Source organism: Tachypleus tridentatus, unplaced genomic scaffold, assembly GCF_004210375.1.
Source record: "Tachypleus tridentatus isolate NWPU-2018 unplaced genomic scaffold, ASM421037v1 Hic_cluster_2, whole genome shotgun sequence".
In the NCBI taxonomy this organism is placed as follows: domain Eukaryota; kingdom Metazoa; phylum Arthropoda; class Merostomata; order Xiphosura; family Limulidae; genus Tachypleus; species Tachypleus tridentatus.
Window position 1 is genome coordinate 31,641,905 of NW_027467782.1, and position 12,256 is coordinate 31,654,160.

At 31.7% G+C, this 12,256-nt stretch overlaps 1 protein-coding gene across 1 annotated transcript in view; it reads right to left on the reverse strand.

The window, feature by feature from the left end:
- Positions 1–12,256, reverse strand: part of LOC143242388 (serine/threonine-protein kinase ATR-like) — a 48,919-nt gene that overhangs the window by 32,249 nt on the left and 4,414 nt on the right. The window contains exon 2 of the mRNA XM_076485744.1: positions 591–702. Within this exon, the coding sequence (XP_076341859.1) occupies positions 591–656 (66 nt within the window). The 5' untranslated portion in view covers positions 657–702. The remainder of the gene's footprint in view (positions 1–590; positions 703–12,256) is intronic.

Sequence of the window (12,256 nt, forward strand, 5' to 3'; positions counted from 1 at the left end):
AATAAAAATAATGATAAAAAGTGTAAACTGAAATCAGTTACTGTTCACACCAACAAAGCTTTTTATAACATAGCTGATTTAAACAAGTTATCAGGTTTGGAATGCTCTAAACCTTTGTTTTCTTGGAATTATTGAAGCTTTTAAAACAGAACAACTTAGTTAACTAAAGCATTTGTTTTCTGTAAGCAGATTTGTAGAGTTACATCCTTGCCTAGTTGGGAGAGATATTTGACATGTCTAAAAAGTATTGATAATGTCTATACATAATTTACCTCCTTATTAACAAAGTGTGGTAATGTTAGAGTAAAATAACGAATATTGGACTAAAATATGTATCTTGACAGAAAATAGAATCACACTTATCTTATTAAAGTCAAATTTTTTTGAGTGGACTTTCTAAACATTACTAGTTTTGTCAAATAACATAGCATTTTTAAACAGCAAATCTTAACTAGTATCATCTTGAATTACTTCAAGAGCATGTTTATTTAAATCTAACACAACATCCTGATTTACACACGTAAGTAATCACATTTCACTTTGAAACACAATGTAAATCAAAAAAGTGTAATCACATTTACAATACAAACCTCTGTTTTCATCTTTTCACAAGCTTTTTCAGTTAACTCACAAATTTTCTTATCAACTGCATTCATTCCTGGAGATTTCCATGAGGAATTTCTGCAAGTATTCTCTTGAAATCTTAATAGAAAAAATATACACTGAAATTTTCTTATTCATAATTACAAGTACATTAACTCCTTTTGTAAAAATCATTTTGTTCTAATGTAAGAACTAATAATGTCATTATATTAATGAATTTAATATTAAGTTTTCCATAAACATCCGTTAAAACGAAAAAACTCACTTGTAGAAAATTATATATGTAAAAACAGCTGGTTTTTTACATATATATAATTCTCCATAAACAATTTTCTTGTGAAATATGTCATTTCTTTAACTTCTAAAATGCTACAGCTCAAAATGTGATGAAAAGACTGCTACTGTTTCTTAAAGAAGTACATTTTCCAGTTCATGAACCTTTTCATTCAACTACGTTAACCCTTAAATATCTAGGTGCACTGACTCAATACACTTCTGCTGTTTTACTCTACTGCAAAAAAAACACCTTATTTGTTGATATTGTTTAACTTGAACTTTGCACACTTTATGTGGTTTCAATAAAGCTAAGTATTTTATTTTTATGTTATACTTTTATAAATTCAGAGCTTTTGAAATTAAAAACAAATTATTTAAAAATAATTGAAACTCATGCAGATTTTAAATCTCGTTTTCATGTCTTCTTAAATTATTTTATAATTAACCAGAAAGTTTTATTTTATACACATGTAAATGTTTTACCCAATGTCTCTCAACATTTGCCAGAAGAGACAAACATGCATCCTGAGCGATAAAAAAAAAAGCATGGAATAAAATATCCTTTAGCATATTGGTTTTTCATAACTTTCAGTCATCATAAACAATTGAATCAATGGTCAGTTTTACCAGAATTGGACTTGAAAAAGTACATATATAAAAAAAGTTTTTCACTACACCAAAATTACAAGCAAGCCAATTTTGTTTTTTATCAGAAGGATTCATTTAATATCTTTCAAACTATCTTATATTAGTTTATATTTAACACTTATTTTTGGGGATTTTTTTCCTCCACTCAGTAAGTTACTTAGGTAGATAAAACTAATGCAACAGTCATACTAGCCTTAAAAAATGAAATTAAAAAAGTATTTTAAAATAGCATTTTCAACAAAACAGTTACCTTTTTAAAAAAAATATCAAAATTGTTCTTTTCCAAAGTAATATTTGTTCATATTAACTAAATTAATATGCAAACAGTACTGTATCAAACAGTGACATATGCCTAATATCTAAGCAAAAAGCACATGTGCATGGTAAATGGAATACTAGATACCTCTTTTTTTTTTTTCATCTACTGTCATTTGCTGCAACAATACTGTGTACACTTATTTACTTCTAGTATTGTTTTATATATTCTAAAGCATATTTATAACAATATAGGAGATTTTAGTGTTGTACTTACAGTTATGCAGTTACTCAAATGCACTGTAGTCAAAATCAATGGAAAGAAATACAATAATACATCATATTTACTGAAGTAAAAATTTAATATCTGAGATACTCTTCAAGTATCCTAAATTTAAAATCAAATAACATAAAAATTTGAATACAATCAAATCAGCATGTAAAATTAAAGTTTTGGTATTTATAACTTTATCTTACATTAGGGAAAGTATAAAAATACAAGTAGTTGGTCCATTTGTTTATGGAAAACCTACGGTGTATTCACTACCATTCCTAATTTCAAGCAGCAACTATTGGAAGCTCTCACCACTAACTCTTGGGCTATTCTTTACCAGTAAACATTGGATTGACCATTACATTGTACGTCCCCCAAATATAAAAGCGCAAACATATTTTATGAATGGTTTTAATGCTGTTTCTCACTAACTGTGCTTTAACTGCATGATCAAAACTATAGTCTTTTCAGATAGTATACAACTATTGTGTTTACAAGTAACAAAACTGTTTAACTTCTTCCTGCTAGTTGATGATTTGTTTTTATGATGAATGAGGGTATGATACATGTCAACTTTCTAAAACTTTACTGTGCAACTCTGTAACCAAATTTTCAGTATTTTTCACACAAAAAAGGGACTTCCACATTAATAATGTAGTATTTCACATTAATCAATGTTGACTGTTCAGTCTTAAAGTAACTAAATAAAATTCAAACAATTCAAAACCCAGCCATCTGGTGGGAAGAGAAAAGAGGGTCATACCATCTTCACCTCAATTTCATAAAGAAATCTCCAACACCTCTGATCCATGAACAGACAAATGTGTTTTGTTTTAACACAGTGTGAGAAACTATACAATCAGTCTGGGAATCTGACATCAGGCATCAAAAAGATGCTTGTGTAATGTACATCATATCATATATAATGACAAAATCCACCCCAAGTGCAGGCATACCCTCAAAATAATAAACACTGAAGCATAGCTGATGGGAAAAAACAAACTGTACTGAGCAGCAAGTACTTCCATTAAGACCCACTATACAGGTGGAATAACAAGAGTATAAATGGGAGTTTATGTTGATTAATTCAACTAAAATCCAAAACCCAGACACTATGAACTGACATTCACATTGGGTATGATGATGGATCCTAATCAAAGAAGTGAGATGCAATTTTGACTGCTTGCTCCCAAGTTACATAGTGGAGAATACCTTGTCATCTACATCAGTAGAAATCCACAGCAGAAAAGGCACAGCAGAGATAGTCAGTTTTTTATTTCTACTTAACTCATGCAGTCCATGAGTAAGTATAGTCTAGAATGGACAAACTTATGAAATAAACCTATCAGAAGGATAAAACCTACAAGCATTCCAATGGAACACTATATTTCTAGAGTGTATGTTTCATAGCCATGAAATTATAATGGTTAAATCATCATGTCCTTACACCGTGGCACATACTAGTGTAGGTTCCAATTACTAATGAGCTAGATCCATAAAGAAAAATATGGGAAGATGTCCCTGAAAATAAGAGGTATATATACTAAAAAATAACTTAGCCAGTTACAGTCTCAAAAAACAGTGACAGATGGCAACAAGTGGATTATGGTACCCTGACAAGAAAGAAACAGCTACTTAAAGTAATGAATAAGAAATGAACACATGAGAAGTGGTTGACAGATGAAATACCTCCAATGGACAACAGTTTATACGTGTAGGAAAAAGACAAAGTGCATGATCTGAGTGAAACCACGATAAATAAAAGGCCAACTGATTCACAATTCAACAGATCAGGGAGGAAGGAAAAAACCCATTGGGAAGGAAATTATAAGAGATGGATTCAATGGAAAAACCTTGATGAAGCAACCCAAATCATGTACTGGACTAATAATGTTATCTGGAACCAACTGAGAAGAAATGTGGAAGATGGTAAGAAACAGAAAAGTCGAAAAAAACATACTACATGAGACATGAAATGGAGGGAAATAAGATGATCCAGACAAAAGAAACAACTGAAGCAAACCAGCAGAGAAACCCTGATTCTTGCTGCCCAGGAAATCAATTATAGAGATCTGTACCAAAGTGACATGGATGAATAAATATTTTGGGAAGAAGACTGACTGAAGAAGAAAAACTAACATGAGAAACTGGATGTAATCCTGTCTGAACATAATAACAACCAAGACAGAAGAGAGGATTACTTGGGAATTTATAAAACAAATCCAAAAGTCAAGGCAGAAAAATTAGACCAAATCACATGGTGAAAAACTTAAAAATAGAAAATAAGAATGTGTAATGTGTCATACCCTGACATGCAGAAATTGAAAACCCAAATGTGATAAAAGACCCAAGTGATTGAAGTGAGACTGATCAATTTAGTACTTCAAACAGCATCAATCATACAAGACAAATGGATAAAACCCATAGATATGATAGATAAAGGATGAAAAACTGACAATAAAGTTGACAATATCTCAGAATGAAATAAAAAAAACTGAATACAGCATGAAAGATACCCCATATGGTTATAAATGTACAGAAGGATTCCAAAATATAGATCAGTGACAAAAAAGATCTGACTGAAAATCCCTATCAGCAATTGATAAGAAATAAATAGCAGTGTCCTCCCCAAGAAATTCCAAAAAGGAAAGATGCTACATGTGGAGAGAAACAAAGGAAAATGGGAAACCTGCCAACAACAAGGAGGAAAAGGTATATATAAAAAAAATCCCTAAATATATGTGAAACACCTAAGAAAAAAGGTAAAAGGTAAACATTACTATGGGAGAGTAGATTGGATAAAACAAAACTGAAAAACTAGACAGGGAAGAAATCTAAAGGGCATAAAACCAAGAAGAAAGTCTCTCTGATGGTAAGCTAAGGCAAAAGGAATTAAATCTTATATATGGTGAAGCTTACAAGTGCTCTGTAACCATAGTACCTAAGGTAACTCAAATCAACTGTTATTTGAGATTTCAAATGAGACAAAAATAATTATAAAATAAACAATGCTAGGAAAATGGAATATACTGAAATGGGTTCAGCTGTCATAAAATGAAGGCAAGTGACAACAGAAGCAATTAGGGTGTACCTCATCCCACAGGGACCCACATAAATGAAATAATGGGTAACATATAAAAAGTATGAATTAAACAAAATGAAGGGTAAGAAAATAACAGACATTTGTCAACCATAGACTAATTTTCAGTTTATGAAAATATTAATTTCTACTACAATACTTTACACCTGCTCACTTAATAGCTGGAATCCCATGCTGAAATTGTGAATGGATTGATGCAAAAAGTTACCTAGATGAACAATTTTTGGAAGTTGTCTATAAAGAACCCACAGAGTGTGATAATTAGTGGGTTACTACACTAATTATGTTTCTTTTAGTACTTGCTAATTACAGTATACAACTGATTATTAACACTGCTAGTCATTTCTCCAACTGTTACATCGGTCTTGGTTCTAAAGCATCTGTTTATTTCTGTCATTTCTAAGTCCAGAAACATTTTGGTAAAATTTTTGAGACATGGTCTGAAACTGCCAAAAGAAAGTTAGGTTTCACAGTGAAAGAGGAGACTAGTTATTCAGCTCTGATCACAATATTTTCTGGTTTGCTATTAAGTTTTACAAAAAATGGGTTTGGTTTGCTAATTCCAGATGACCTCAAACAATCATTTTGGTGTTTAGTACTGCTGAAATGCTGTTTGATAACACTGTCACATAGATGAGCAATTGTAGATCAAAACACAAACTATACATCTTGCATAATTCATACTCTTTGGGGATGATACAATAACACTGAACTTTTTTTTAAACACTTATGCCTGCAGTTTTATTTGCTATAAACATTTCTTTTCTTTGTTGGAATCATTAGGAATGAAACAGAACCACATTTTTCTGCCATTTTCTTCTCAAAAAATCATCAGCACACCCTTGATGCTAACTATTTATGTTCCTTCTTAATAAACTATTTGTAAGACTGAGATGTATAGCTGAAAGAAGTGAATTACTTATCAAAAATTATTAGAATTTAAACTACTACAAAAATTCATACAGGTATAAAATGATAAATAAATCAAAACAATTACATCTAAATCATAAGAATTGGCAGGTCTGAAAGTGGTTAGGATACTTCAGACCATATTTGGAGGTTCAACACCTCTTCAAGAGCAGTGAGCACTGAGCATTTGTCTTTTAGTTAGTGGTAGAAGGAAGGTCCTTACTGTCTTCTATCCCTAAACCTCACACTGGGCACATGTGCACAGAGCAAACCCCAGACCACCTGAAAACATAACATCCAATCAATAGTAGGAAGGAGAAATGCTAATGTGATGAGTAAACTCCAGTCCAAAACTAATGGTGCTAATAAATTTTTTTATGGTCCACAGTGGATGAATGATCCCTACCAACCACATATGTTAGGACTTGTGTTGGCCAGTCTTATGCCAATCCAACACCAGACTGACCAGGAACTAACATCTATACAGCAGTAGAATGAGAAAAATCCAAACAAAGGGGTGAACAGAATGCGGTGAATTTATCAATTTTAAATTCAAGTGACAGTGGGAATTTGTCTTTTCTTATAAGGTAGAAAGAGAGTATTCACCATCTAAACCAACAGAACACTACAGCCCTATTCCCGATTAAGTGAAAGCAATCTCACTCGGAAAGAAAAGCTACTTGATTCACTTCCCTAGTGGCTAGAAACTGGTAAATGGCAAAACTCCTTCAACTGTATGTGAGGGAACAATTCATTAGAATCTGTAGAAATACAACAGCTTAAAACTATGAAGAGTAGGTCAGTCCCAACATTGCTTTACTCATGATAGTCCATGACTTGATGCAATCTGTTACAGGTTTTGTGACACACTCCACCTAATCAGTAAGAATTACAGACCCGTAAAGTAATGTGGTGCAGATTTAAAGCTAAGTACCCCAAATAGGTATCACTTGCTACAGAGCAGAAGCAGGTATGTAAAAAGACTACTATAAAGGTAAGAGATAAAAATAGAGTGAGAATTTACCATTTGAAGTCTATGGATGTTATGGAGAATAGCAACAGGTTGCAAGAAATAGCCCAGTGAGGAAAAGATGTTCACATTATGAAGATAATGTATAACCACCATATAAAATAAGTTTCAGATACCAATTTGCATAATCTTCTCTAATGTACAACAGAAGAGAGCAGCCATGAAAAGGGTGACAAGACAGATCTGGTGAGAGAAAACTTGAAAGAAGTGACAAGAATTATTTGTCAATGATGTATAAACCAGATTAATAAGTTGATAAAGCCAACAGGTAAAGGTTACAAACGAGAAACCCTGTATAAAAAAAAAATGAGTTCCAGGAGATAAAAGACAGAAATAGGAGTAATGGAAAGAAGCAGTGTTGGTAACATAACAACAAAGAGTTTGCATGGGGCAAAAAAAATAATCAGGATCAGATTGGGAACAAAGATGCACACAGATGGAAGTAAAATAGGTGTGAAAGTCCTTACCTCTTCATGCATTGTTATTTCAGTAAAAACATTATGAGTGGGATAAAGAACATATAAATATCAATAGCAAAGCCAACCAATAACAACTACATGCAAACAGAAGCAAAAAATTAGTCATCAAGAAGAGATGGTGTATCAAATGAGAGGACAAAGGTTAAAATGGAGGAAAGTAAAAGTTATGAAGGTCAATAATGAAATTTCAATCTCATAGGGCAATTAAACAGTAAGGATGAAGGACATGAAAGGAATGAAACAGGAGAAAGTATGGGAGAGAAAACAATGTGGGAGAAATGAGAAAATGAAAAGTATCGGATAATGCTACTCTATAGATTAAATTGTAAAAATGGATGAACCATTGTCCAAGAGCTAAGTAAAAAAAGCTAGAAGGGTGTGGAACATTCATTTGGAAAAGTCAGAAGTAGTAACATAAACACAAGATAAACTGATAAACTGGCAAAAAGGAAGGGTGAACAGCACAAGAAAGAAGGAAGGCTACCTGTGAAGAGTGTGGCTTTGGCTGGAGGAAAAATGGTTTATTTGTTTTGTATTTCCCACTTATTTAAATGAGAGCTATCTGTGCTGAGGAACAATGGAGAAATGATTTTGCCAAAGAAGGGATTGGGAAAGAAAAGAGGCATGAATGAAAAGGTTGAAGAGATGAAATCACAACTGTGCTGGCCAGAACAGTGAGTTGAGAAAGACTGACATGGAGGAGTCTGAATAAGAGAGAGAACTCAGAGAAGATGGATAAGCATGCAGGTAAAGACTGAACCCATCTTGACTAAACATATCAAACAGCTGGAGCCAAAAAATCTGGAAATGGAGACCAAAAGATTGGGAGTTTCATATGGAGGTGAGTGGCCCCTTAATAACTGATATAATATGCAAAAAGTTAAACTGTCAGAACAGACCATATTGAAGTGCCACATACATTTATGCATCAGGACATTTTTCAGATTTTACATGTAAATCATATATAACCTCCAGGTAATCATAAAATACTTTACTTTTTCATTTTCACTGTTGTATCTCTATATGGTTTGAGTTGATTTGACTGACCTTGTAACCACTACAAAATTAGAATTTTTCATTCTAGAAAGACTACAAATTATAACTCAAAACTCCAAATGTTTAGTCTAGATAGCTTAAATCTAATAACATTGTACACTTGTATATATTTATTATTTTTATTATACTGACCTTTACAAAGTGACTTGCTTGGCCATGTTTTTAGTGGACTAGTATTTCATAAAATACAGTCACATTTGAGTGTATTATTACTACTTAGAAACAAGTTCATAAACTAATTTTTCTTAAAACATAGAACAGTAAATAATGAAATACACCAAACAAGTATCTTTTCTAGTTTTGTACTTTGTACTCATTTGCTGTTAATCATAGGTTGCTAAGCCTTATCAAATTTTGCATGTGGAGGATGTGAAACAAAGTAACTTTTCTCAGGTTTTTAATATACATTTTAAGATAACATCAAACTACTATACTGATACAATAAAATTCCACTGTAATTTAGTTTAGTAACTAAGCTGTATTTGAATCTAATAAAATATGAAATCTCCAGCTCTCTAAAGTCTTACCTTATCATTCAAAATCTCCCATGAAAAGATGAATTTTTCACCAATTAGTCAAGAAACCTACTAGAAATAATGCTATTTTAGATTTATTAACATAAAATATGGAAATGATCAAAGGGTGAAAACTGAGGAACATCTGGGTGCTTTATTGGGTTCAATGTTTTGCTGCATATGGAGATAAGGAATAAAGATATTTTAATTATCAATTTAAGAAAAGTACAACAGATTTACTGTTATACATTTATTTTAGTACCTATGCTTGTTTCTCTATAACTTTTGTTTTTGCACAAAACATATATTCTTGACTGTGTATTGTGCAAGTCCCATCTGTTCTTAAAATTGGTAAAATGTTCTTCAGTGTAATAACTGACAATGTACCAGGTGTATATGTATTACTAGTGACTGACAGCATTGTTGCCAAATGAACTTTGGTGTATTTTCTAGAGTCTCCTGTAATTGGTGTATAAAAACCAATGTGCAGAGAAACAAATATTATTATTATTGGACAACTACAGTCAGTGTGCTATAGGCCTCAGGAGCTATAACTGTGATAATTGCCTATTAATTGGAAAACTACAGCATTGAACCAGTAATGTTTATAGATTTAGACCATTACAAATGATTCAACTTCAGTGAATTAATGTTTAGAGGACGATTTTATAGATTCATCTCAGATGTTTTTTTGGCCTGACAGGGATCTTCCAAATAACTGTCCTACTGATAATTCATTGGTGAGTGTCAATAATGGACATAATGGTTCTAGTTCACCTGGTGAAGTTCCATGTGCTAGAAATACATTGATCAATGAGCAAGAAAAGAATCTGCAGACTTTATCACTCTTTAAATATGCACTCCCAAAAAAATGAACTGGAAAAAGTTTCATATTACTTTTTCAAAAATGGTGTGCTAATGAGAAAATGGAGAACACCAAATGTACCAGTGTTAGAGGACTGGGCTGTAATTTATCAAATTGCTGTTCCAAAAGTGTATCATTTTGACATAGTGAATGTAGCCCATAAACTCCCCATGGAAGGTTGTTTAGAAGTCAACAATGCATGTGATAAAAATTATGAAACATTTATTTTGGCCAAAAATTAGGCAAGATGTTTCCTGGTTTTGTAAAACTTTTCACACCTGTCTGTGTAATAACTGATTGTGTTATTACAAAAGATAACATTTGTGCTCAAGCACTTTCACATGCTATGTAGTTTTATTATCATAAGGTTATTTGTATTAATTGTTTTATATATATATATATTTTTATAATTTTTGAAGTTATATAATTTTTTAACAATGCATTGTATTTAATAAATTGTTATCAGTGTGCATGTGTGTGAGTGTATGTATATGTAACATCTTAATTAAAAATTGTCTAATGCCAATCTTAATTCTCTAAAGAGAGGTGTAACAGATTTACTGTTGTACATTTATTTCAGTGCCTACATATGTTTCTGCATAGCTTTTGTGTGTGTATGTGTTTTGTTTTTTTCACAGGATATATATTCTTGACAATGCATTGTGCATATCCCACCTATTCTCGAAATTTGTAGAAGGTGCCTGAGCATAAGAATCAACAATGTACTAGTTATGTATGTCATACTAGTAACTGACTCTATTGTTGCCAAGTGAACTTTGGTGAATATTCTAGGAGTCTTGAGTGAATGGTATATCAAAGTAGACATGCTGAGAGACAAATATTATTATTATTGGACAGCTACAGCCCATATGACATAGCACTCGAAAGATATAACTGTGATTAACACCTATTAATCAGAAAACTGCAGAACCAGTAATGTTTATAGATTTCAACCATTATAAACCATTGAACTTCAGTGAATTAATTTCAGGTGTTAGTATTTTGTAATTCATATAAGACCAATCAAGCTAGCTAGCTTAAGTGATATGTGACACTATCAACTCAGAATTAATATGCTTGTCGTGGACCTAGATTATCAATAAAATATTCAGTTCTAGACCAATTATAAGAATTAGTATTATCTGTAAGTTCTAAAACTTTTGTAGATAAACAATCCTTTGTAATAAACTATTAATAATACCCATTATTATAAACTGTACTTTTCTTGTTATTGTTTGTATACTAAAACATATTTGTGTTAAAAATGAAAGTTGTGAGTATTAATCTTCCAGGCAAATACCATAAATCTAATACATATTCACATTTAATTAACTTCTGAATTCAAATAAAAATATCTTGTTATTTGATACATTAATATACACAACATAATAAATTGGAAACCTGTCTGAACTAAACAATAATAGATACCTAAGGCAAATTCTGAAGGGTGAAACAAAAATTATCTTTTGTGAAAGATTTATTTAAAGACACTAATTAGATGTGAAAAATGTTTAAAGACAAATATTTCAATATTCAAGATAAACATATACTTTATAGATCGAAAAGAGTAATTGCAAGTAAAAAAAACCAGGTTGGCTCACAAAGAGTATAAGAGGTAAAATTAAATAAAAGCACCATAAGTTTAAGAAATTTAAACTGACTGGTGCAACAAGAGATTTAGAAGATTACAGAAGATGAAGTTAAAGAAGCAGGAACATCAAAAGGAATTGTGTGAGAAAAGGTTGGCTAAAATGTAAAATTAGCAGTATGAATTTCTTTAAATAAGATAATGGTAAGCAAGTGTTAGGAAGAGGTGATAAAGAAAGGCTCACCATTGATAATTATGAAATGCTAGGTTTTTTAAATTTTGCTTTGTCTTTAGTTTTTACTTAACAAGATTTAAGCAGTATTCCACATATTGAAGAGTTGGTAGATGAAAACAAGATGAAACAACATTACTGCATTAATTTACGAGATAGTTAAGAAAAAACTGAGAAGTTTCAAGAATGATAAATATCCTGCACCAGATAGTATTCTTCAAAAGATGGAGGTTACAAAATTAGCTGTGCAAGCCACTTGCTGCAATTTTTTATCAGTCCCTGAACAGTGAGTAGGTACCAGAGGACTGGAAATTAGCTAATGTAACTGCTAATTTCAAAGGAGGTGAGAAAAACTGTCCCAGTAATTATGGACCTATTAGTCATATACTGTATTAAAAGATGCTTTGCAAAGTCATTCTGAAAAGC